This window comes from Molothrus ater, chromosome 20 (assembly GCF_012460135.2).
Source record: "Molothrus ater isolate BHLD 08-10-18 breed brown headed cowbird chromosome 20, BPBGC_Mater_1.1, whole genome shotgun sequence".
Classification (NCBI taxonomy): Eukaryota; Metazoa; Chordata; class Aves; order Passeriformes; family Icteridae; genus Molothrus; species Molothrus ater.
Window position 1 is genome coordinate 5,443,505 of NC_050497.2, and position 26,917 is coordinate 5,470,421.

The 26,917-nt window shown below is 48.0% G+C and overlaps 1 protein-coding gene across 3 annotated transcripts in view; it reads left to right on the top strand.

Annotated features, from left to right (window-relative positions):
- COL27A1 (collagen type XXVII alpha 1 chain) overlaps positions 1–26,917 on the top strand; it is a 143,236-nt gene that overhangs the window by 71,881 nt on the left and 44,438 nt on the right. For all 3 annotated transcript variants that reach the window (XM_036393982.1, XM_036393983.1, XM_036393984.1), the window contains 12 exons: positions 1,296–1,349; positions 2,066–2,119; positions 2,264–2,317; positions 3,269–3,322; positions 3,632–3,685; positions 5,562–5,606; positions 6,273–6,326; positions 7,434–7,478; positions 13,046–13,099; positions 15,830–15,883; positions 16,659–16,712; positions 19,813–19,866. In XM_036393982.1, coding sequence (XP_036249875.1) covers positions 1,296–1,349; positions 2,066–2,119; positions 2,264–2,317; positions 3,269–3,322; positions 3,632–3,685; positions 5,562–5,606; positions 6,273–6,326; positions 7,434–7,478; positions 13,046–13,099; positions 15,830–15,883; positions 16,659–16,712; positions 19,813–19,866 — 630 coding nt within the window. The remainder of the gene's footprint in view (positions 1–1,295; positions 1,350–2,065; positions 2,120–2,263; positions 2,318–3,268; positions 3,323–3,631; positions 3,686–5,561; positions 5,607–6,272; positions 6,327–7,433; positions 7,479–13,045; positions 13,100–15,829; positions 15,884–16,658; positions 16,713–19,812; positions 19,867–26,917) is intronic.

Sequence of the window (26,917 nt, forward strand, 5' to 3'; positions counted from 1 at the left end):
GTTTTGAAGATGGTTCAGTGAAATGTTCCGGGAACATTTGCCAAAACATTTAAGGAAATTTAGCATGAATTCATGAAATGTTTCCATCATTGAATCTGCATAGTTCTTAATTATTTTTCTTCTGAAAAATTGTCTTTGAAAAGTTTTTGCTAACTCAAACCTGAACCATCCACAATTTGATTATCCCCTGCATGTTACTGAAGTAGTTGCAATTATTTCAGCTCTCTGATGGGTGACAGTGGGTGGTTTTTCTGGAGTGAAGTGGACTTTCTCTGACATCTCTCTGTGGACTTTGGCTCTGCTGCAGGACTCCATATGTCTTCCATGTGGGCTATGTTTAAACATATAGCCCTGGAGTGGCTCATTCCCTTGCTGGGGAGCCAAGTTCATGGGACAGAGTTCCTCAGCAGTTATTTTTGTTGGGTCTTGTCATTGTACCAAGTTATTGTAGTCATTCCTCCCTTGACTTCCCAAGTAGAATTTTCCTTTCTCTGCCCCATCATTGACTCATCCTTTGTTTAAGTAAATCACTAAACACGTGAGGCTGGAAGGGGCATCAGGAGGTGATTTGGTCCAGAGCTGCTCACAGCAGGGCTGAGAGCCAATGCAAGGTAGCCCACTGCTCCTTGGAAAACCTTCAGGGATATTTGGCTTCCACCCAGGGAGTCAGAATCTGTTATGTTGGTCCAACGAGGGACAGACAGACAGACAGCTTGGTGAGGAAATACTGTCAGTGATGGGCTCCCCATCCCAGTGAGCACCAGCTGACCCCTCCCAGAGAATCTCAGCTCAGAGACTGGCAGTGAGGTACTACTAAAGCAGTACCAGAGGTTGCTCTTGTTTTCTTATGAAAGAGGATTGATGTTTGATGTCAGGACTAGGATATGCTCACAGAAACCCTGAGGATTGTTTGCTTTTCTATAGAGCCTTGTGAGAGAAAAGGTTCATTCATTGAAAACTGAACTCTTCTGTTCAGCTGAATTTAACACTTCACCACCGTCATGGTGCCTGTTAGCCAGAGGAATGTGCTCTCTCTTCTTGCAGCTCCTATAGATACACAATGCTGGGGGAATTCCTGGGTTTTGCTCTCCTGCAGTTTCCTTCCTCACCTTAGAATCAAGCTGGGAAATCCACACTTTGTTCAGGGTTGTTGCTGTGTTCAATGTGATCTGCAGCTTGCCAGCAGCTCAGTTCTGAGTGCAGCTGCTGTTGAGCCTTTGCACCTCCTGAGCGCCAACCTGGGCATTTTGGCTGTTGCTGTTGCCTGTTTTAACTCTCTGGTGATGTGTACCCAGGGTGATCAGGGAAGAGCAGGTGTTCCAGGAGATATTGGCTTCCAAGGAGACAAGGTAATTGTTTTTCTTTTCTCCTTTGTTCTTCTCCCCTCACATAGCAGTGGCCACCAGTTATCTCAGTTCCTCCGCTAGGAGCTGGAATTAGCTGCCTCCTGCTGTCAGGTTCCCCTGCTTGGATTGTTCCCATTTGGGGTATGCTGTGCCTTTCTAAAATCCATGTCAGAATATGGATTTTATAGTTACCATAGTAAAAGCAGTTCTGCAGGGTTTTTTTGTAGGAACTATGTCTCCTAGCAGAGGTTGGAAGTGATGGGATTGATGGGGATGTGTGTGAATGTGTGTGGTCCAGAGGCTGCAGACTCAGGAGATTTTGTCTGCTCAGTGCAGCAACTTAAACCCTGACCCAGGGAACCACTTAATGCTCTGTATAACTTCTGATCAAATGACTTCTCCCCTGTGATTTAATGTGATACTGCCTGTGGCTGACAAATGTTGCACATAGCCCCGTGCTGGAGCCTGCGTGGCTCTGAGCCACAGCCAACTGCAGCAGTTTGTGTTCTCTGGGGCTAAATTCAGGGCTGTCCTCAGGAACATCTCCCTGACATTAGTGCAGCTGCCCCAGCTCCATGCAGGGCTGAGCTCAGCCTTTAGGAGATGCTCCTCATTCTGCAGCAAAGCTGGAGCCTGAGGATTTTTTTTTTTTTTTTTTTTTTTTTTTTTTTGATGCCTCATTGTGTTCTGAAAAAAATAAAAAAATGTGTCTCTCTCAGGGCAGCCAGGGTTTGCCTGGGGTCCCTGGGGCACGAGGGAAGGCAGGCCCCCTGGTAAGTAACCAAGCACCCTCTGCTCCCTCACCTCCCTTTCTAAGGTTCTGTGCCCAGCTGGAAAGACAGCTTGGCTGTTCCAAACAGGAAACCTGACAGCCAGCAGCCAGCTCACTTTTCCCCATGTTTTTCCAATTTCTGCAGGGAAAAGTCGGTGACAAAGGACCAGTTGGGTTTCCAGGACCACCTGGCCCTGAGGTATGTCCCACCACCTCCTTCTCACATCCTCCCAGCCTCAGCTTCACTTCTTGCTGGGATATGAGGGCACATCAGCGGTGATGGGGTAGGAAGAATCAAGATGGGTTCATGACCCGTTCTACATCTTATGTAGATGAAATCCTGTTTTTTCCTTCCCCTTTTTTTCATAGATAAAATGAAGGAGTTTTTTTTTCAGTTCTTCCCCCTCAAAACACCATTTAAAGTAGAAAATCCTCTTATTTCCCTTACGAAAAAAAGGTCACAGTGATACCTTAGAAGCAGGATGAGCTTCCACCAGCACACCAGCATTTTTCCCCTTCCTAAGTGACCAGACAAGGTCTGTAAGATGCTGGAGAGCCTCTTCCAGCACAACTGATGTCTGTTTTCCCCTCATCAGCGTTCTGGTATTTCACAGGGTCTGGAAGGGCTCTCAGCTGAGTGCTGCCACTTAGCAATCGTTCCTCTTTGTTGCTATTGGAAATAAGCAGGGATTCCTTTGTTTCCTGCTCGATGGGTGGGTGGCTGGGTGGGAAGGAGCCTTGCCAGGCTGACGGCAGCTAATGAGGGTGTCAGCACCTTTCCTAATTCCTCGCCTGCTTCCCTTTGTCGCCGAGGCTGCAGCTCCTTTCTGGGAGCACAGAGGTTATGAGCTGGCTCAGAAAGATTAATTAAAACCCAAATCGCTGCTTTTAGCTGTGTGATGACAGGGAGGCCCTCTCTGCAATAAATCTTGTAAGAGGATGGACCTAAAGGGAATTAGGGAAAGGCTGCTCTTCCATCAAACTGATGGTGCTGCTCCTTTGTGTCCCATTCCCTCCCAAAGCTGTGGTGGCCCCCACATGGACACTGCCAGCATGTAACACACCTTGTCCCTTGGCTTCTAACTCAACCTCTCACAGAGGCTGACACTGCCTGCAGAATTCCACCCTGACTGTTCCTCATTTCCTCCAGGGCTTCCCAGGTGACATTGGCCCACCAGGAGAAAACGGTCCTGAAGGTCTGAAGGTGAGTGGAGCAGAGACTGCAGCTCTGTGTGGGGTTGGAAGCAGCCAGGGAAAACAAAGTAGTGGGAAGGGGGGAAGAGAGAAAGCCCAGGAGATTCCTAAAGATTGTCCTGGCCAGCATCTCAGCTTGGTCTGTTTGGCTTGAGGTGCCTCCAAGTGCAGCGTTTTCTTTTCTTCAGATTTTTTTTTCTGTAACAAAATTGACATTGGATAATGTCCCATGGCTGTGAAAGAGACTTTCTCATTTTAATTGCCCTTCTGAGCTTATGTTTCTATTTTCTGAGTATCTTTTCCTTTGGCTCTTTCTCAGGGAAAGCCAGGAGCACGAGGTTTACCTGGGCCAAGAGGACTGCCTGGACAAGAGGTGAGTGTCCTCAGCTCAGAAGAGGTTTGATTTAAAGAACAATGCTGAATTTTCTAAATTAATGCATGGTGAAATAGTGTTTGTGGTTTAAAATGCTCTGGTCCCTCTGAATTTGGAAGCAGATGCTTATACTGAGTGATCAGAGACCTGCAGAAGAGGAGCTTCCTCTGAGCTGTGTGCTCTCCAAGGCCTGTGATCTCTGCCTCCAGCCACTGCTGGCATCTGCTGACCCTAAATTCTGCCTTGGCTTTGCTTTTAAAGCCTGTTCCCCACCCCCAGATGGGTGTTAGAGCCCTTTTCCCTGCGCATCCCCTTGCACAGACATGCCCTGGCCTGGCATCTGCTTTCTGCTCCTTTTAAGTGTGTTCCTTTTCAACCATGAGACCTGCAGACTCCGCTCTCTCACACGGAGAAACATCCCTCTGTAAAAAGAGGAGGAAATGGGAATTGCTGCTCTGCAGAAATTCATTTGCGCAGCACCTGAGAGCTTTCCCTCACTGCTTCACCTCAGAACCTGAAGCATCATTCCCCTTGCAGTCATTAGGAAGGGAACAATTGTCACTGATTTAATTGTACATGATGGGAGCAGCAGAGAATGTCTGGGTTGCCTGTTTATCCTGTTGTAACTCCAGTGACATTGGTGTAATTTCCTCTCACTCAGGCCAGTGTAAGCTGTTTGTCCAGAGTCACGAGACATTGTGTAAATAATACTGAGCACATGCATGGGCAGGAGCTCGTTTTAATAGCACTAATAATTCTTAACTTTTTCTGGGAACTCTTCTGCTTGTTCTCTAAATGGGATTAATGCAAATTAGCTCATTTATTTGCAGTGAAATAGGGGGGAAAAAAAAATATTCCAGCCAAAATACAAAGGGAATCGAAGCCCTGCATTCCAGGTTCAGGCAGGCGTGACCAAGCTGCCTTCAATTTGCTCTAGTTAGTGAGTGTAAAAGTGAGCCCAAAGACATGGACATGGAGTTTGGTGTGAGCTGTGCTGCAGGGCTCAGAGTGTGCAGCAGAGCACAGCACTGTGCTCTCACCACTGTGCTCACCCAGGGCACTGGGTCAGGGCTCTGAATTGAATTAGATCCCTCTGGAAATGGGGCGTATTGTGGGTGGCTTGTCTGTGCCCTTGGAGCTGGGTTCCTGACCCCCAGTCCCACCCTCAGCCTGCCAGTGCCCCTTCATTACCAGGGCTGCCCACCAAAATGAGAGCAGCCAGGCTGGGGCTGCCAAGGGCGCTTTTAATTCTTCTCTTGGCAGTTGGGTTTAGACACTTGAGATAATTTTTGTGAAGCTTAATTGAAGGTCTCTTAGAAACTGTAGATCTGATCCTATCACATTAGAAATTGGTGTGGAGCCAAGGGAGAGGAGCGAGTCCAAATGCTGTGTGAGATTTTGTGATAGCTCCATTCTGCAGCATGTGTAGTCCCAGCTGAAAGCAAAAGGGAAACGTTCATACAGTTGCCAAGTGGTTCTGTGGGAAATTTTGGAGCATGCTTTTTTGGGGGGAAGAGAGAAAAGAGAACTCTATAGCATTCACATCCCTGCCAAATCAAATGAAGCAGAGTTATGGCAGCATGTCCAGGGTACCCCAGTGGCCAAATCCAGCTCATCATAGACCAAATCAACTGGTGTTCCCTTGGTCAGATTTTGGATGGCTTTTACTGGCAGGGCTTGACTTGAGATCTTTTTTCCCTGAGAAACCTCAGAGGCTGCTCTAAGATAGAAAAGGGCTCAGCTGTTAAAATGTGACAGCTGAACACACAGCCTGTGTTTAACTGCTGCTCATACTGCAGGCATTTCATTCTTGCTGCATGGTGAGTCCAAATTTTGTCACTTCTTTGCCTTTTATTTTAATTTCTTTTCACCTCAGGGAGATGAAGGCCCCTTAGGACCGCCAGGAGTCCCTGGTCCAGAGGTAGGTTCCATTCATTTATTCACTCAGTTATTACCAGCTCTGATGACCTTGCAATGGGATTGTAGTTAAATTCTCAAAAAGCTTCCACCCTCCTGGTTTGGGAAGTTAATCTGCCCTGCTATGAATTATTGTCTTGTCCAGGGCTTGATTGATTGCTTGATCCAGGATGGCTGAAAGTCCAGGAAGTGCCTTGCACAGGGTGTTGAGTTTATGACTTTCCTGGAGTCTCAAACCTTGAAAAACCCTCTAATGTTTAAACAGTTCATCCTCAAGATAAATGACGTTGATTGGACACCATCTCCATAACCAGCCCTTGTGTTTCTTCCTTGATTTATAGTATTTTTCAATGAGTAGAGGAAAAAGAAAAAAAAAAAAAGACTGGATAGTCAGAGAGAGTCCTTTTGACCTCTGTGATGTATCACAGAAACACAGTTAGAAGAAACAAAAAGAACATTATCATATCTGTGAGCTTGCCAGCTCAGGATTTTGTAATGGGTCTGTACATAATTGTCACCTCAGGATAGTAAAGTATCCCAAAAATTGGTAATAGGTGGACCAGAAAATGAATGTTTTATCTTTATCTTTTATTTTACAAGCATGTAAGCAGCACCTGTGAGCAAAGCAGCTGCAAGCTTTTGATGTTTATGGTTTTTCCATGTATTTCAGGGTCGGTCTGGTCGGAAGGGATTTCCAGGAACACCTGGTCCCAATGGTCCAAAGGTAAGAAAAGAGTTTGTTCCTGATCAGGAAAGCAGTGGGTAGAAGGGAGGAAAGGACGAGGGAAATGTCTTTTCTCACCTTTACCACTCTCCCAAGCATTCATTCCAGAGAGAGCAAGAGGACTGAGGGTTCCTCTTTTTCTCAGAATTTTGGGGTCTTAGCTTCTGCTTCTTTCTTCAAAAAGAATGATGGTGCATTTTTTAAGCTATTATAAACAAATGTGTTCCTCTTTTGATATTAACCAACTTCTCCCTCCATCATCACTTCATTTTCCATTGCTTCTCCATGGTTTTGTTCTAAAACAATGCACATCATTCCTATCTTTGCTGCCTAATTATCAGCAGGAGCCATCCCAGGGCAATGCACTCCACAAACCCACACTCGAAAGGAAAGAGAAAACCCAACAAAAACAACCTCTTCAAACAGTAAATAGCAAAAATGTGCTCTGGCAGCACATCTGGAGTATCTGCCTACTGAGAAAATACAGCTGCTGTCCTGGAGACACTGCTGGTTACTGGTGAGCCTGGCTGGGCACTCTGACTGCCTTCTCCTTCTGCTTTCTCCTTCACCCCTCATCATTTTCATGCTCTGAACTCCTCCTTCCTGCACTGGGATTTATCTCACATAGGTTCTTGCTGTGGTTTTCCCGTGGAGGCTCCATGTGACTGTAGAGTGTGCCTGTCTGAGGTTTTACAACAACAGAATCAGGGGACAGCATTGCCTGGGAATATTTGGGTTGTCTTTTCTTCTTATGCTTTGTAAAACTTTGGGATAAAGTAACAAGGACTAGGCTGGGCCTATACCATAGATATCTTATGTTTCACTGTGATTCTCTGAAAGTTATTTTACTACAGCAGGACCAGCTTTTGGGGCATTTCACTCCAGAACAGCAAATGTTTGCTCCATGTAGTATTCTTACTTTGGATAAGTAAGAAAGTTCTTTCTTCCTCCAAGTCACAGTTGGTTTTGTAAGATGTTGTTTCTCACAGATTTTCTCCAATTCACACTTTGCAGCCCAAATAATGGGTGTGCAAAGAGCCAGGCTGTGCCCAGGGTCTGGCTGGCAGTGCCCAGTAACCCATGTGCCCTTGTCTCCTTGTCCTGCAGGGTGAGCCAGGAAACCGTGGCCGACCAGGGAAAGTTGGTGAGCAGGTAAATTCCTCATTTCCCTTGTCTCCTTGATGATCTCCTCTGTACAACGTGTCCTGGGTGCCCAGAGGGCCGGCAGAGGGCAGTGGCCAGGGACTTCTGGCCACCTCAAAGCTGCCCTCAAAGCAGCCCTGGTGCTCCAGGTTCCAGGTGTTAAGGACAGGATTCTCTGCTTTGGGTGCTATGTTGCTTTCACTTGCCCTGGAGAGTAGAGGAGATAGCATCTGAAGAAACCAGACCCTGGGGAAGAGAGACACTGAGCTGCATTTTGTTGTAATTCCATGGAGAACATTCTGCTGGCATAACCCAGGACATGCACGATCCCTGTAGGCTTTGGGGGAACCACAGGCATCAAGGAAAAAGCAACCATTGTTCCCACATCTCTGTCATTGAAACCAACAAACTTGTCCACCAACAACCCTGAAAGTGAAGCCACAGAGCCTCCAACAAATTCTGTGTGTTCCTGCATGACCACACCAAAGTGGCTGTGGCAGCTGGCCCTGGCACTGTGGGTGCTGCTTCCCACCACTGCTGTCCTTCCCAACACTTTCCCTGCTGGATGGTCAGCTTGGTTTGGTTTAGCTTGTCAGCCTCTCTGGCTCTTCTTCAGGTCACTTCTTCCAAGGGTTTCTGACCAAGCAAGTCTACAAAAGTCAAGGTGGATCTTTTCAGTACCAGCAGTCTGATACCAGCCTCTGCATCTATCAGAGGTGGTTACTTCTCTTTGGAAATTAGAGCCATTTCTGTGTTATGGTTGTTAATTTGCTCCTTGAAGAGCAACTACTGAAGGAGCAAAGTTCCCCACATCTGAGTTCTACTTGCAGCTTTATCAGATTCTGCACAATCTCAGGCAACACATTCCAGTGCTTTGTGCCTCAGTTTCCCCTTCTGTGGAAGGTGTGAGACAGCCCTGAGCAGAGCTTAGCCCAGGGCCTCCTGTCTGAAGCGGCACCTGTGGACACTGTTAAAAATGAACATTTAGAAGTGCTTTGAGATCCTTAACCAGACATTGTCCTTGAAGGGCAAAGCATCATTAGGATTATTATTCTTTAACTTCCCTCAGGACTGACCTTGGATGAGAACTGTAGGCACTGTTCATCGAAAAGAAAACACAGCTGGCCTCTGCTGACACTGAAACCAGCACAGTGGTAGGAAAGCTGCCTGTGTTATTCTTAGGCAATTAGTCTCTGTCTAGAAATATCACCCAGAAAATTTCCATTTCTGAACCAGTCAAGTAATTAGAACGAAAATGTCTCACCAGAGTAATGAGAAATAACCTCCTCTCCCCTCACATCTCCATTGAACGATGCTGGAGCGTTGGGGTTTCCTTCCTCCCTCCACTTTAACTTCAGCAGTTGGTGCTGGGGCTGGGTTGGATTTTTGCAGAGCCCTTGGCACTGAAGACACCATAACCTCACCCTGTTTTCTCTTGTGGAGACCCTGATGTTTTCTATTCCACAGTAAGGGTGGAAAACATCACACTTCTCAGTCCTGCTGCTCTGCCTGACAAATGGTTTCTCTCAGAGTAGAAAATCTCAGCATAACAGCATGAGAAGAGACCAGCCATCCATCTCATTGGAGATTTCTCCCCTTTCTTAGGGACATCTGTTTAGGAAAACATGGGAGTTTCTGTGAGGTTTCCGGTGATACTTGAGCTCTCCTTGAAAAATGAGGTTTTAAGGCACAGGGCAGCCCCTGATGCGTTGTTTTTCCATTGCAAGGACACAGACTGGGGAAGATCATTCATGAGATGCTTGTTGTCTCCCTGTGCTGGAAGGATTCCAGCTGCCAGGCGCCCCAGTACCCTGGAAATGTGTGGGTTAACCCTTCCTTGCCTGGAGATGGAGTCAGAAGGATATGAAGAGGAATACGAGGCCTCTGGCCAGGGAAGCCACCAGCCTTCCTGTCCCCGAGCTGGGGAGTGCACAGCAGGAGAATGTCACCAAAATGTCCATGCTGAAGGTCAGAGAGCCCTGTGGGAGAAGCAGCACCCTGCAGCAGGCAGGAAGGTGCTGCCATCCCAGGGAGCCCCTGCTTGGCACTAGAAAATGCCAGTGAAGAGTTGTGCCAGCTGAAAGAGGCTCCAATTGCCTCATATCCTCAATGGGATTGGGAGGTGCTGTCACAGCAGGAGCAGCTGTTTGAGTCCCTTCCCCTGGACAAGAAGTGACAGCCCTGCTCACTCTCGGGGCTGTGTCAAGGTCAGCCATGTACCCATCACTCTGTGCTGGGAAGGGCAGCCAAGGCCCTTCTCTTCTCCTTTAAGGTCAAAGTATTTTGTCTCAATATGAGCATTCTAAGATCATTTGTCAAAGGACACCAGCACCATCTCCTTCATGTCTTTCCCCTTCCAAAGGAGAGGGGCTATGATGTCAGGTTTGCAGGTGGGGACGTCCTGGTTGTCTTGGCCAAGGTCAAGAGGGTCACCAAGAACGGAACAGGAACTGCCCTGGTGTTTCCCACATGTCAGCACTGCTCCTTTCCAGCCCTTCACCTTCTCCTCCAGGGCGTCTCTGACCTCCAGGCATCTCAGTCAGGGATTTTCAGGCACTGTGGTGTTTCGACAACACCTCTCCACCTTCCCTTCCCTCACTCCCAGGATGGTGGAAACCCAACCCAGCACGAGGGCTGGGCTGAGCCCGGTGCACAGAGGGTTAAACCACATGGCCGTTCTTTGCGGGTCAGAGCGTCCTCCTGTCTATAAACCGCGATATTTACTGTTTTACTTTCCCTTTCTTTCATCTGAATGGGAGGATTGTACATTTACTCCCTCCCGTCCCTTCCCTTTGTGCCTGGTTTGTTTTGTTTTGAGTTCTGGTGAACCAGTCAAACACAGAGGCCGCCATCGGTTCCCGCTGGGAGCCACCAGCGGGCCCGTCCCTGGGAGACCCTGCTCATGCTGGGCTGCTTCTCCCTCCCAAATGGGCTCTGATTTATGCAAGCCTTCAGTGCTGACTTGCTCTCTGTTGGTGGAGCCAAGAGGGGGGGCTTAATTATGACAGGGCTGGACAATAAATGGGGAAAGCAAGACAGGAGTTAGGAATTACAACCCACCAGTCCCCCCTCCTTTCCTTGCCCCCACCCCTCCCCTCTACAAGCCCCCAGCAACTTTTTAACAATCTCCATCCCTTTTCCGCCATGCCCTTGGCTGGGGAGTACAGCAGACTGAATCATGAGCGACATGCTGAACTCCTGTCTAATATAAATGTTTTACATTCTTTCCTGTGTAGTGTGGGCCTTTATCCGGGCAGCCACTGCTGCTGGGACTTCACGTGCATCATTACACACACTGCCCAGAGCCCTGCTTGGTGCAGGCCCTCTTTTCAACCCTGGGAACCTGAGAAAAATATGTTGTGCCACAGCCATTTTAGTGTAATGACCACAATTTGTGTCTGTTTTGATTAAATATTTGCCATTGGCAGCTCTTCTGGTTCTTAAAACCTAAATCTTTCTGTCTTAAGACCTAAATCTCCTCGCCTTTAGTGTCTATCCCATTTTGGCCAGTGAAGAGCATCATTACCCAATCTTCCCCTGTTTTTTTCTTATACTCCTGATAAGTTACTGAGATTTATTTGGCATAGACATATCTATCTCAATTTGTGTCTGCTTGCAGACACAGCAATGTCGGTTAATTTAGCCCAGAGCAGACAGTGCTGGCTGCAAACACTGCAGAGCTACTGTGCTGGAAGCTACAAGGTCCCAGCTCTGCATCCCACGTTCACAACCATGGGATGCTCCTCTCACGTGGGGAGCAGTGACATCTTCCCCTGTGCAGTCCTACAGTGCACCAGCACAGGCAGAATTCTCCCTGGGTTTGGGCTGAGATGTTGGCTATGCTCTCCTTCCATCCCCTCTGTGCAGCAGGACCAGTGTTGGCCATGCCAGCAGGTTTCTCCCCAAGCTGCCATAACAAGGAGCACATCTGTGACAGCAAGGGAGGGTGTCAGGAGGGTGTTGGGGGCTCTTGGTGTGCCCAGATCCCTGCAAACCCCTCTGCAAAACACCAGCCTGAGAAGCATCTCCAGAACACCTGGCTTCAGGAACCAGATTCCTGAGAGGCTTTTTAGGGTGGATGCTGGCATGGACAGTGGGTCTGAAGATTGGCCTTCAAGCCTGAGCTTGGACATGCAGCACCCCTTGGAAGGGAGTTTGAAACAGTCTTGCTCTGAATGGGACCAACACTTTCTGCAGAGCAGGGATCCCTCTTCTGCAGGGACTGCCCTAAGGAACCAGAAATTTCTTAAAGACCATATTCCCAGGAGAGAGAGAAAGAGTTTTGTGGTTTTCCAAGAAATTGGAAATGAACAAGAGATGTATTCCTTCTTCCTTTGTTGTCTATTTTTGCCTAGCAATGCATTTCCCTGTTGCATCTCATTGCTTTGCCATTCTCTGCCATAACATTTGCCTTCTTCGTGGCCTTGGGCTATTGGAAAAATTCAGGAACTGGATGCAGTTGTGTACCCGCTCTTGTGTCTTACTGAAAGGACAATTGATCCAGCAGCCCTCAGCAATGCCACCCAGTGGCAACCTTGCATAGGCAGATGTTGCAGAGTTTTCTGCTCTCCAGCTGATTCCTGCACTGGGCAATCTGTGCTGAGTCCAGCTCTGCTTGCCATGGGTGTCTGGTCAGTGCAGCCTGGCCACGATGACAACCTTGTGCTCCAGGACTGCCTCAGCTTCAGACACAAATGCCATTTTTAAGCAAAGACCACTTCAGAAAGGCTGGTGACACCCCTACAGGATGTGTGGAGCTTTTCTGTTTGTAGCTGTCATCCCATGGCTAATTGGTATTTCCATCATGGCACAGAGGAGACGAGTGCCTGCAGTGGCAGAGGGGACAGCCCCTTGCATCTCCAGAGCCAGAAACCACTGGAGCTGGTAGGGAGGTTGCTTTTTCTTAATTCTCAGGAATCTTCTCTTGAGATTGCATCTGTTTCCATCTTCCTAATTAAAAGCAGCTCTGTTTGCCTCTTCGTTATCCCGAACATTGTTAAACCCTGAGCTTAGACCGGAGGTTTGTTCCAAGATGGTTTCTGAGTGGTGTGTGAGATCTACTGCCCTGCTGGCCTCTCTGGCTGCAGGAACCTTTATTTCCTACTGGCATCCCACCAACACAACACTATCCAGGGCAAAATTAGTCTGCACAAAGGGCTGAGGCAGCTTGGATTAACCCAGAAGAAGCCTACCCAGTCCAGCTGCTAAAATGATGGTGGGTCTCTGTCTCTGTGCAACCCAGGAGCTCCTGGGGAAGCTGTTTTGGGGAAAGCTCACGGAACAAAGCCACGCTATGGACTCAGCCTTCCTTCCTTCACTCATCCACTGCTCTGTGTGTTGTGGTTCTTGCAGATCCTGGTGCTGCTGTTCCAGCTGGCCCCTAAAGCAGAACCAGCTGTGGAGTTAGACATTCCCATGGCCGGGAGCAACTCCATCCGCTCTGGTAGCCAGTAGGAATTACTGAGCATTAGATGAGGGATGCTGTGCTATTGCAACCAGCAAGGTGGACCAAAGGAACTGTTTACTTTCTCAGCAAATAAAAACTGAAAATTAGCTGTGCTCTTCTCTTTCCTCAGGGTCTCATGGGTTTCATTGGTCCGGTGGGGGAGCCTGGAATAGCAGGAGAAAAGGTAATATTGCTTGCAATGAAATCTTTGTTGTAATTTTTGCAGGATAGGAAGGCTGGGGTGGGAGAAGGGTTGTGGAGATTTAAGTTGTGATGTGAGTGCCACACCCAGCTGGGAATGAGGCACGTCCAGGGTTTCTGAGCTAGACTAGGACCAGGCCAAAATCATCCACTTCTCATTCAGGAATTAACATGCGCTGCCCTCCAGGGAGATACTGTCAAATATTCTTTGAAAAATTAACTTTCCCCATTCATAATATGCCAGGGAATTTGTATTTAATAGTCAGCTCTGGTTTTTATAGGAATGAGAGATCCATCAGCCCTGTATTGCTGGTCATGGGAGGAGTCCATGGGATTGAGGTTACAGATTTCTGCTGAGCAGTCCTCTGGGTTGCCAGGGGGCCATGCAGGACCAGAGCTGAGCCTGCATTGAACAGGAGGTCTGAGCAATTTCTCAGGTGTACAAGAGTGCAGCCACCCATCTGAGCTGGTCCAAATATTTCCCTTTTTATCTGGTGAGGACCATCCCATCTGGCTGCCCTGATTGCTTTGGGCACACTCAGGGCTGGTGCCCTCTTGTGTACACTACAGACACAAACCTCTTCCAGGGGAATAAAAAGGGCTTTATTTCACATAAAAACCTAAAAGGACGTTAATTTGTTTTCTATTAGAGTGTAAACTTTCATTCAGAGGCAGCTCCCAAAGACAAATCATCTGTGTCACTCATTGTACCTCACTCGCACGCTGCTGGTTTTCATTGGTGCTTTAATTATTCACAGTGCGGCCGTAAAGATAGCGAGGAGCATAAAACGATGCATTCCACACATCAGTGCTCTCTTTCTCACTTTTATTGCTTCAAGCCCTGTCCTCTGGGTAATGATGTAAAGACTCTGTGACAGTTATACTGTGTTTGTTGCAGATCCATTTTATTGTCTGTCCACAGCAGCCTTTGGAAAGGCCTTTCTGTCCTGTGGGCCCCAGTGGGGCAGTAGCAGAGTCAGTCTCAGTCCAAGCTGTCAAGGCTCACAAGAACTAAAAAGAGTGACATGATGTGGGCTGTGTTTTAGAGAATAAAGAGTGATGTGTCCAGGGTGGTTACGCAGAAAATTGGTGCCTGAGTGAGCTGTCTCATTGGCAGCTGCAGCCCTGAATTGAATGAAGAATAAGGTGTTTGCCATGCAGGAGATGTGGGAAGATCTTTTCCTCCATTCCATTAAGTTCAAATTTGTCCCTGTGCTTTCCATGCCAAAGCCTTGACCACATGAAGTCTCCTCAGGTTCCAGATCAGCTCTGTAATGTGATGATGTTACATCAATGTCAAGGCAAACCCAGGCTGTCCTTTGAAAATCTGCCCTTGGAGATCCTCAGCACAGCTGGGGTTTCCATCAGGCTTCTCTACCAGGACAAATTTAGGGATGACAGAAATAGCTATCATCAAATCAAAACCTCAACCAGGCCTCCAGTTGGCATAGTATCCTACAGCTTACTACGCTCTTATGAGCTAAATGAAGTGGGAAATATGCTTTCATTAGACATAGCTGAGTCAGCAATCTCCATCCTGAGAGCTGCAAAAGTTAAGACTGAAGCCAGTAGAATCCAAAGATTATCAAAGAGAACAATACAGTTAATACACACTTAATAAAATCCATCCATTCAGGGAGAAAAAAATCCGTACATTGGTTTGCAAGGGCCAGCTGGTGACAACACAAACTCTGGGGTTTGTTTTTAATAAGCTCCTTAGAGCCCAGAAAATATTTCCCCTTACACTTTTTGCTGTTGGAAGGTAGGTCAGATTTTGGGCGTAAACTAATTGGCAGCGTTTGCTAAATCCTCCTTCCTCATCCCCCTGAGCATACAAACCTAACACACCTAATTCCCAGTGCACCCCTGGGGCTGCAGGGAGACTACAGGTAATTGTGTGGGAACTGCCACTGTCTCCTGAAGGAGCTGTTGATGTCCCCCTGCTAAAGCCACACCTTTGTGTCATCCTCACATCAGCAGGTTGTGGTGGTGCTGGTGGGGCTTGACCCTCTTGTCTCCTACTTTTGGGTCAAGGACGTGTTCAAGGAAAGTGAGATGGTCTGCATGAGGGGATAAAGAAGACTTTTGCAATGAATAAGTGATGTTTTGGTACATCAAGTTCTTTAACTGCTTGTTTTAGAAGGGATCCTATCTTTGAGGTGGGCTGGGGAGTCATCCAGCCCTGAGCCCCTCATAAATCAGACCTCCAGGTTGTTGTTGCTGGCACTGTGGTCTCAGTATGAGCCAGAGGACAGGGAGTTCCTCCAAAGCACCCACAGTCTCCTCTGCAAGCACCAGGCAGCATCTCTGGTTTTTTCCAGCTGGATTCCCTGCTCTCAGCAGGGTCTTGTGACAGCAGATTTCTAATCCATGGCTCTGAAAATGCCAGCACGTGCAGGGATTGTGGTACTGCAGAACAGGCATGTCATGCCTTGGGTGGGCAGGGCTGGAGATTTCCTTGGGATCAGCCCTAGCACTGTTTGGAATTGAAGGTGATGTGCCTGTACAGTAAAGTAAAGTCAACAGTAAAGTCCCCTCTCTTGGGATGTGGAGGATTAATTCCTGCAATTCTTCCATTACTCTGATGGGATGGATGGAAAGAGAGCAATACTGGAAGCATTTCTGGTAGAAAGCGGATGGCATAGACGTGAATTTGTGGATTTTTTTAGTTGTTTCATTGCTCTAGATCACTCTCCCTGTGTCTCTCTCCTAGGGTGACCGTGGCCCAGTGGGACCCCCAGGCCCACCAGGAGTCAAGGGGTCGATGGTAAGGAGTAAGTCTGCATTCTCTCACTCTTGCCGCCACCTCTCTGTCTGTCCTAGCCAAGGGTGCAGCTTCTCCTGTCTTTGGGTTTCATGACAACAGCTGCAATTTCTTCCCCTATCTGTGGGGATGGGAATGGGCATTTGAGTGGATATTGAGGTGTAGCCTCTCCCCAGCAGCTGAGTCCAGCAGTTTTCCCTTCATTGGGGTTTGAGGTGTGTTCTGTGGCTCCATCAGCTGAGGGTCTGCTGTGTCAAGTGGAGACAACCAGGAGCTGAAGGGCTGGTGCCTGTTCCCAACCATCCTGGCTGTAGAACAGGCAGTGCCCACCAACAAGGATCTGTCCAAACTGACCAGGGCAGCTGGGAATGCTTGGGCATCACAGTCACTGTGCCTTGCTGTGCTCTGCCTTTCAGGGAACTACGTTTAGGAATTTAACAGTGGGGACCTCAGCTGGATCTTGTCTTCTCTGACATTTGTTTCCTGTCTACTCTAGTACAAGACCCAAAGATATATTTTCATATTAATTCAGCCCATTCTCTTCTGGGCTGTTCAGAAAATCTTGCTGCTGATATCACTGGCTGGGTTGGAGCTGGGCTAGTGACAGCCTGGCCATTTCCTTCTGCCCCTGAGCAATTTTACCCTGACAAATACCAGATCTGCCTGACCTTGCCAGCAGCCAGCAATGCCATTTTTCCTGTCTTCCCACTGGGAGGAAGAAGGTCTGTGCAGATTGTGGACATTCACAGCAAGCATCTTCTTCTGCCTTCCCTTTTAGGGGCACCCTGGGATGCCAGGAGGAGTGGGATTTCCTGGGATCCCTGGACCAACAGTAAGTAAAGGCTATCATCACCTTGTAACACCACATCCTGGGCATGCATGGGCTAAGTCAGCAGCTGTATTCCAGTTTATTTGAGTTTGATACAAACCAGAGATATGGGGAGAGGGATGGGACATGGGTGGGAGCAACATGGAAAGAGACACAAAAAACCCACAGTGCTTAATTCAAAATTTTGTACTCCTAAGGAGGGATGCAAATATCACAATCCAGCCTCAATCTTTTGGCAGGAACACAAGCTCCCTAGTTCAAGGTGTTCTGGGCTGGGACTGGTTGGCAGTGTGGTGATATGTGATATAGTGATGCATCACAGTGATTTATCATGGTCATTTATCACAGTGACCACGGCATGCAGCGTGACCATCCTGCCTGGTCCAAGCCCCTGCTGGCATGAGAGGAGCAGCAGAGCAGCTCCCCCAGACAGACCCTCCATCTGGCCAGGCTCATCTGGCACACTGCAGCTGTGGCTGGAGCATGCAATGGCCATGGAGGCAGATTTTAGCCTGGCTCCAGTTTCCCACAGATGTTCCTTAGATGTAGTTCAGGCTCTCCCAGCAGCACAAGAGCTGCTGGAGCCAACAAAAAGGCAGCCCTGGGTGGGTGCAGGGAATGGATTTTGCTCAGTGTGTGAATTCCCACAGTGCTGGTGACTGGGAGGAAGATCACAGCAGTGAAATGCCCAGGAAGTGCCAAAGGTGTGGCCTCCAAATCAGGGTCAGCTGTGCCACTGCCGGGAGCTCCAGGATGCTCTGGGTGCACTGGCTGCAGGCAGCTGCTGCCTGGGCACTGACTGTGCAGTAACAAGTGAGTGGAGGTGAGGAAAAGAGAAAATCTGAGCTCAAGCAGCACCTCAGGGTGGCCCATCTCTGCCTGGGGAGCAGCAGTGTGGCACCACCCAGGTCCTTGCAGTAAAAGCAGCACAATGCCACCCACAGCCCCCAGCACTGAGCTGCTCTGTGGCCCCTCATGGCAGCACTTGCTGTTGACAGAAGCCTAGAGGCAGCTGTGTATCTGTAGATGTCTCATTTTTAACAATTCCCATCATGTTAGCTGCCACATTATTTGGGGACAGCTGGAGCACTGGGCTCCCTCCTGCTCCAGGCCTGTGAGCACCCGTGGCTGATGCAGTTTCTGTGCTGTGGCAGAGAGCTCCAGCCCTGAGCACCATCCCATGCACCACTAAATGTACCTTCAAGTGAAGCCAAATTTTGTCTGCCTTCACTGGGGCATAACAATAGAAAGAGCTGAGGCATCTGATGCAGGTGGAGATACCAAAAGCTCTCAGCAAAGCTCTGGGAGCTGAGACTGTCCCCAGGTCCTTCTGCTTCCTTCAGTTCCCTCTTCTCCTGCAGGCAAATAACAAGTTCATCCAAGCAAAATGTTTGCTCCACAAATGCATTTTAAAAAGTCATAATTCAATAAGCCAAACTTCCCCACAGAGCCAGTAAATCAAATAATCTCCTAATATCAAATCCCCACTCATTAACTCCAGCTGTTTTTCCACCAAACATTCCTTACTTGCCTTTCAAGCCAGACCTGAGGCATGCAGTTCTTGTTTGTCCTAAACTGTTAAAATCTTTGAATGAGCCTCAGCAGTGATGGCTGATTAATTCAACAAAAAGTGATTGGAAATGGGGAGCAAAGTCAATGGTAGGAAACTTTGCCCTTGGTTTCAGCTTCCTGAGGCTTGTGAATTCTTTTTCCTCTTCTTACTCACCATTATGGTGCATCTTTTCTGTTTATATACAGTTTTGGAGATAATGTGTATATATAGGAATATTAAAGGTCATTTATCTTCTCCTAAATAGTTCATTGGAATTCCAGCAGGGTATCTAGCTATTCCCTCAACGTTTGCCATCACAATGAATGTCTCTGTCCTTGTACTTTCATAAGCTGTTTGGGATAGGCTGAGACTTCCAGAGGAGATTCCAAATACCAGCTAAGGATTTCATTTCAGCACATGGTTATCATAAAAATCTCTATAAAACAGGCCTCTGACACATCCACTGCCTGTGCCAGTCACCACTGTCCTCACTACCAAAACTGGGATGTTCTGTGATCACAAACACAGTTACAGTCAACTGCCTTTTCCATCCTCAGTGAGAACAGCTCAGCATTTGTATCCTGAGCTTACATGCACAAAAGCAAAATCCTCATAAATGGCAGTTGTAGGAGCAGTAGGAAGATCACAGTCCAGTTCTGTTCTGATCTTTGGTGGAGTTTGCAGGGCTGACAGTTGGTAAAAGCTATTAACATGTAAACAGCCAAATTTGATGTGGAAGGTTTGAGAGGGCAAGGAGTGAATGTGTCATTTTCAGGTCTCCTTTTCTGACAGCAGAAAGGCACTAACTTTAAATATCAGGTTTAAAAGCTGTGATACAGATATTAAATAAATATATCCTTTATTTTTTTTTACTCTGATAAATATTCTAGCAGGGAAAAAAACTGGCTTTCTGCATTTTCTGTATGCACATTAATGAATCATGTGTGTACAAACCCAGATTAAAAGAAAACCTGGAATCCTTCTGTAATTGTAAGAACAGGATCATCCACAACACCAACAGTCACATTAAATTAGTATCTATCTGCCAGTATCAATATTTATGCAGCATTAACAGGGCAACAGTTACTTAAAGATAAAGTCAGTATTTGGCTGAAAAGATCAAACTTGGATACCCAAGATGAGGTGTCTGATTTTGCATTTGGACATCTAAAAACCAGATCCTGGTTATTATTATTTTTGAACAGATGCTGAGAAACAGCTGCTTTTAATAGATTCAGAGAGGAATCTGGATGTTCAACTTCTCTTCACATCACACCACTGACACAGATAACAGCCTGCAGGTCATTAAGCATGCAAACCTCAGCCAGGATCTTTGGCCTAAATGTTCACAATCCAAAGACAATCTGTGACCAAAAAAAAAAAAAAAAGATATTTATAGGCAATTAAAAATGGTGATGTTTTTTAGCAAGTGTTTAATGAACCAATCTGCTGATCAAGGGTCTGCATCTGAGGCCCCTGCAGATCACAGAGGGATGTAGGGTCCCACCAAAGCTGCTGCCTTCCTCATTTTGTGTCCTTTTCCCCTTGCAGGGTCCAGCAGGAGCCCGGGGTGCACCAGGGGTCCGAGGGATGAAAGGTCGCAGGGTAAGCACTGAGCTGTCATCCCTCTCCTCTTCCAGACACTGGGAAAATAATCTGCTAAATCTGGTTTGGTCTGGGGGTGTGAAGATGAGCAGAAGCTGAGCAGCACCTCCATAAACATGTTTCTGCTGCTCATAGAGGTCCTTGAACAAATCTTACCAAAGAAGTGGATGCAAAGGATGTGTAAGGGCAGAGGGGTGCCCAGAGTAGAGCTTATCATGGAAGTGGTCCAGCCTGTCTTTTCCAACTACCTGCCATGTCAAAACACAGTTTATTGATGCTTCTGGTGAGGATAATGAAGATTTAGTTGTCTGAAATTGTGGGAAAGGGTGCAGGTAGAAAAGCAGAAAAGGTGCCTTTGTTGCTGTGGGAGGAAAAGTAGCTGAGATATGAAGTGTTGTGCTATAACCAGAGGCAGATGAAGGAGGAAATGTTATGTCATGACGTAGACTTGAGAGACAGGGCTGACAGAAATAGAGCTGGGCTGTTCTACCCATGTGTTCCCCTCCATCCCACAGGACTGGCACCTCCCAGCAGGGCTCCCCAGGCATGTGAGGAAGGTGTGCCTTGCATTGGCACTAGATCAAATTATAAACATGTCCTGTGCCTTTCTAAGGACTTTTCCAGCCCTAATTTGATGTGTACCTCCCAGTACCACCGTGTGAGCACAGGTGACTCCTCACCCTGCCTGGCAAGAGCAGCCCATGCTGGGTGCCACTGCCTGGCACCCCTGGCAGTGCAGTGAGTTCACATTTCCCTCCATAAAAGCTCACAGACACCCAGAGTCAGTTCCTGTGTGGCTCTCCCTGCTCTGTCTGGGTGACAGCTGGTGGGACAGTGACCTCCTGACCTGCCAAAGCTGCCTGTTTTCCTGCCTCTGACATCCAGCCCCCATCCCACTGAGCTCCTCAGTCTTTCTTCTCCAAGGGGATATTTACTGCAGCAGCATCCCTGCTTTGGGTTGTTTTTCCTTGTCCAGCTGCTTTACAAAGTATTAATAGCCAGCACACATGAGTTCTGCTGAAGGCCCCAACAACAACATATTTTGCATTTCTCCCTCCAAGGATCTGTTTCCATGTTTCATTTTCAAAGGCACACACTGGAGTAAACTATACATTTTACCTACTCCCACTCTCTGCTTCTCCTGCAACTTCTGCTTGGGGGATTCAGGACAGCCAACAATTTTGTGTTTCCCTATGCCAGAGTGAATGTTTTCTTCAAATAGATGGGACCAGCAAAAGAAAATGGAATAACCAGCTAGGAAGCTTTGTAACTATGGAGTTATGTACTCTGGAACTGCTCTAAACTTTAAAATCACATCTAGAAGGATGCCAGTTACATCCAAGCTTGGCAGATGTTTATCAGGGTTCATCTTTTAAGAAAAAGCTCCCATTCCTCTGTGCTCCTTGGTGGGAAGGCCCATGGAGTTCACTTGCAAAGGGAGTGTGGTTCCCCTGTGCTGCCCAGCTGGGATTAACTGGGCTCTCTGGGACATCCATGATCATGCTGGGTGAGAAACTGGAGGTGTTCCTTCATCCAGGCTCTGAATGGATGGTGGAAAATACCCCAAGGTAAAAGTGCAGCCCAGGGCTGAGCAGGAAGCACCTTCTGATGGATCCAGGCTGTGAATGTGAGGGCTCTGGGAGAGGTGGGTCCTCTCAGGGCACCAGCTGCTTCTGCCAGTGTCTTTAATGTTTGCAGTGACAGAGAAGGAGTCCAGGAACTGCCTCCTCCCAGCTGCCAGCCAGGGATCCATCCCATCCCCATCCCCATCCCTGTCCTCCTCCTTCCAGCAGGCACAGGCACTGCACTGTCTGGCTCTGGGGTTGTCCAAGGTTCCCTCATATAAACCTTCCTCAGCTTCTGACATCCATGCTGGCCTCAAGTCCCCAGCCCACAAGGACAGCTGGATTCAGCTCCCAAGACAGGAGGTTGCCTGGGACATCAGGGATTTGCCTTTGGCTGTAGCTGGATCCAGAGAGAGGGTGTCAAACCTTCCAGAGAAATCCTGTGGAACATCAGCTGCCACCAGCACTGTCCATGCTCAGAATGGCACATCATGCAGCAGAGACCTTCAGCTGCATGGCCTGGCTTTCCATTTCCTCTCCAGATGTTCAGCCCAGCAGGTCCTGTGCCACTCCCTCCCTCTGGACATGCCTCCACAGAGGGGGCCAGACCTCAGAGTGCATCCCAGCCCTGCAAACAGGAATGCAGCAGTGGCTGTACCCTGACAGGCTGCAGTGCCTGCAGAAAGTCACCTCAGGATGTGCAGAGCATTGAGGCAGAAAGGAGGCAGTGCCTGGGGAAAAGGGACCATTGAGGAATTGGTCTTGCCCTAAGGACACCAGTACTGGGTAAAACTCTGCCTAAAGCTCTACCAGCAAGGACTGAGCCTCTGGATCTGCTGCTGGTGCTCCTGCTCTCAGCTCCCATTGCTGGGCTGGGCTGTGGTGGAGATCTGGTGTTTTTTGAGCACTGCAGTGATTTCATCCATGCAGAATTTGTGAGGCAGAGAGATGCACTTTTTGAGATCCCCAGCAAGAAGGACAAACCTGGGCTTTGCCGTGGAATTCTACAGATTTCAGTGGATCTGATGCAGGGAAGTCAGTAAGAACCAGATCTCCTGCCTGGAGGATTTCTGGTTCAAATCTCTCTCATTCACATTTTCATTCTCTTCATATCCTCAGAAGATATTCCAGGCACACAGCATCCTATGTTTGCTTACGTGCTCCTCTGATTGCAGCTCTTGCTTTACTCAGGATGGGGAAATGATCCCCCAGCTTTAATTTCAGCCATCACCCTCTGTCTATCCCAGCTCACAGAAGGGATGTAATTCAATTCAGAGTGGAAACATGAATGCAGCCCCTGCCAGATGTTTGTGGATTCCATGAGCTCTGTTTGTGGATGCTTCATTAAAGTTATTCTGCTTTTGAAGGAACCGTAAATAGCAAATATGGTTTTGATTGTTAAGAACAATGGAGACTTTTTGGGGTCTGCATTTATGTTGTGATAGCTTTCACAGTGTCAAGATATGTATATTTTAAAAAGAAAAGCTTTTTAAAAATTGCAACCCTCTTTTTAGTCCTGACAGAGCTATTGTTCCTTCACAAGTCTTTGTTTATTCCACCAAACTGATACTGAACAATCTTCCTCAAATGTTATTTCCTTTCTAGTCTTCCCTAAGGAGAAGAAATTTGGACATGTGAGCCCAGGCTCATTTCCCTTCATCTGTACTCAGTGTAGCACTTGGACATGTGCTTAACATCCAGCTAGTGACAGCTATGTACATGCTTAAACCTAATTATTTAACCAAATCAAGGTTTAAATTTGGAGGCAGTTGGTCCAGCAAGCCCCTCGCCCTATGTCACTTAAATCCTAAAGCACATTTCTCTTAATCTGCTCCCCACAGCAGTAAAATGTGTGATCTCCTAAGGATAATGTCATCAAAAAGACTGGGAGTGTCTTTGAAAGGCTGAGTATCAACCAGAGCCATGATTTTGTAACCCACATTACAAAGCTGCCCCTGAAGCCCTGCTGTAAAGTGCCTTTCCTTGCCCTGTTCTCCTGGCCAAGGTGCCTGCCAGTATTTCTAGAATTTTATCCTCTCACTGCTGGGTTCTGGCTCAGGTGATACAGAGGAGCTTTGCAAATCCCAAAGCCCATTTCTCTTTTCCACTGTGCCGTTCATTCATCCACTCCTGTAAATCCAAGATAAGGGGAGCACACCTGCACTCCAGGCCCTTTGCTGCTCCATGCCAGAGGGAAGGAATTGCTGCCTCTGCCACATGGACCCAATGACTTCCAGCATCACCAACTGCAGGAATTTATAAATGCCAGGGATTTGTAAAGTGGTGTTATCTAAGCAAACCTGAAAATATTTGTCTTTCCAAGCCCAGCTGGGTTGTTGTTCATGGAGAAGTGGAGGGTATTGTTCTGCTTCCAGGGATCTTTCTGGTTGACTGAGAAAGCCTTAGAAGTGTTTGAGGAAAAGCTCTTTTCCAGATCCATGGCCAGGGATGTCTCCCTTTGGCCTCACTCAAGGCATCTGCTTGCTTTTTTGTTTGGCCAGGCTGTGATAGCAAAATATCAATATTTGGATAACTGGGTAAGGAAGGAGCTTTGGGTTTCTGGAAAGGAGCTACTGCCTGCTGCTCCATGCTGCTGTAGAGAGGCTGGTCACTGTCTGTCTGAGCTCTGAGTAGGTGTTTAACAGCAGGAAATGCAGCACTGCTCTGCAGAAACACCTTGCTGAGTTCTGCAGGAGCATTGTCTGCTTCAGCAGCAGATATATCCCCATTGCCTCACCTGGACAAAGCCTGGAGCTGGGTTCCCCTGCCTGCCTTTGTGAGCTGTCACCTCCAGCCATGTGGGAACCCCTTGCTTAGCCTGGGGTTTCTGATAGCACTGCTTGGTGTGGCTCAGCACAGGGAAATGCTGAAATGCTGGCCTGGCCTGCACTGAGGGTCCCAGGGGAGCCCAGGGGCTGTGCTCAGCCCTGCCTGCAAGGCCAGGCTGCCAGGTCTGCAGGGGGAAGGCACTTTGAGGTCCTCTGAGGAGCCTTGAGGCTCTTGGCTCTGGGATGCTCCTTGGAGAGCTGCCAGGACCTCACTCACTCATCTCTAACCAGTGTTGTCAGTAAAAGAGAGTTTTAAAAATTTAACTAATTGACTAAATGTAGCTTTTCCTGTCAGGGTGGATTAGGGGAAGCCTTTAACCCAGGTTTCAGCCCAGGAAGCTGGAGAAGATGAAGCTGCCACATGCATTTGAGAACAGAGTGTCCCTTTCTCCTTCTCCAGGTCAGATGCCAATGAGAGGTGCTGTGGAGGGATCAGGCAGGTGACAGCTGTGAAGGGAGATTGGCCTGGCAGATCCTGCCATGCTGCTGACAGGGCTCTGCTGGAAGAGATGAGGATCCTGTAAAAACCTCCCCAGCCAGCCCTGGTGAGAGCCACAGCCACCACTGAGGGCACCCAACCAACTCCTCCTGGCTCAGAGCAGCCCCTGCACTGGCAAAGGGGCTGGACAGGGCAGGACAGGCTACAGAAGATGGGTCTGGAGAGGCCAGACTCATTCCAGTTCCCTTCCCAACTCTAACCTGGGTCATCACTGTAATTTCCATGTCCCTCTTGCTTCCTCTTCCCTCTTCCAGGCCTGAGCTAAGGAATCTTTGCCCTCTGCATATCCTCCCCCTGCTTCACTGGCAGCTCACCACATCCTCTCAGACAGTAGAGATGCAATAATTGCACAAAATATCCAACTGGCTGCTCAAAGAAGAGGGGAACAGTTTGTTTGCCAGGGAGGATGAGCATTTGTTTGTTGAGGGTGCTTTCCCAGAGTGCCAGCATCACACCCATGGTGCCACCTCCCTTCCTCTGGGTGTTTGCTGGGTGTCCCATCACCCCAGGCAGCTCCAAGGTGCCTCCAGGCCCTGCTCTTCCACCACCCCAAGTAACAGGGCTGTCTGACTCCTGCTGTCATTTACCCAGCTTTTAAGTGACCTTCTGGTCTTTGTCATTGTGCTTTGAGGTTTATAGGGACGTGGATTAATAAAACTTTTGGTCTTTACTGCTCTCTGATCTAGGGCCCAGCATGAGCCACAGCACTTGGGGTGCTGGGCTGGTGAGAGGTGCTGTGACATTTGTGCAGCACAGCCCCAGCTGTGAAACACCCCTTTGGTTGTGAGGGTCCCATCTGGGGCACAGCCCACTGTCTGTCTGTCTGTCTGTCTGTCTGTCCTGGGGGCCAGGCTGAGCATTCTTCAGAGCTGGGCCATACTGGCAGTGCAATATAGGCTCTTGGTTATTCAGTCTCTGCTCCTCTGAGCAGCACAGGGCTTTGCCAAGCTCAGTAGGAGTTTTTGCATTATTTTATATTGACAATGTTTGTCTGCTGTAATAATTTGGCTGGGGTTCCTATACATTTCTGCTGTACACTGCTTTTCTTTGTGAGTCTCTCTCTTTGCCTGTCATCCTGGAGTTGCTTTTCTAACACACTGGCTCCCTAGCCCTGTTATTACTTTTGGCACTGGCTTTGCATCCCGATTAAGCACATTGGCTCCTGTTTTCCCTTTCTGCATTGGCCAGCTCTCAGAATTCCTCTTACCACTACGTCCTAGCACTGCTCTGTGCTTTTATTTATTATTTATACTGCAGTAGTGCCTAAGAGTCCTAACTGAGCTCATGAACTGATTATGAACATGATGTCTGTTCACAGAGTCTCTTCATACACCCTTTTTTAACTCTTATTTTCTTTCACTGTGGCTCTTTATTCTCTGTCTGTGTTACACACTGGTCTCTGGGGGTCAAATGGTGCAGAAGGTTGTGTGTTCAGCTTCTCTTGAAAGACAGATGGTCTTTAAAGTCCCTTTCAACCCAAACCATTTTTTCTGTGATTCTCTGATCATATCCTTACCCTCTTCCCAGGGCTCTCCTCACTTGGAACCCTCTAAAAGAACAAGGATGCCCCTTCCTCAGTGATGCCCAAGCTGTCCCATGAACTGTTTAATTTTAGCTACTCACACCTGCTCATTTGCAGCAGGGTGTGTGTCCCACACACCTCCCAAAGCCCCTGTGCCCACCTCACACTCACACACCCAGGAGCAGAGGCCAGGCATGGCACCAGACCTTCCCCACCTCCATATGCACTGCCTGGTCCTTAACAGCAGCCAGATCTTTAAATATCACTCAGCTGTAGCTGAGGGCTTGGAGTTCTGCTGCCAGCAAATACACCTTTCTCTTTGGGAGGAATTTGGGGCCCAATGTGAAGGTACTGCACAGTGGGGGTTGTTGTACCTCTATACCACCACTGTGACCATGTGGCAGTGTGGTGTGGCAAGGGTTAAAGGCAAAGGTGTTGGAAAAGCAACGTTTCTAGGAAGGAAAAGGTTTGCTGTCAATAAGGCTGGAACTGCAAGTTTGTCTGTGCACTGCAAAACTGTTGTCATGTAACCATTGTCTGAAAATAAGGCTGTTCCTGGCCTGCTTTTCTCCTCTGGCTTGGGTTAGTGGTTGGTAGTTGGTTTAACAGGAATAAAAAGTGCTGTGTGCTGGTAACA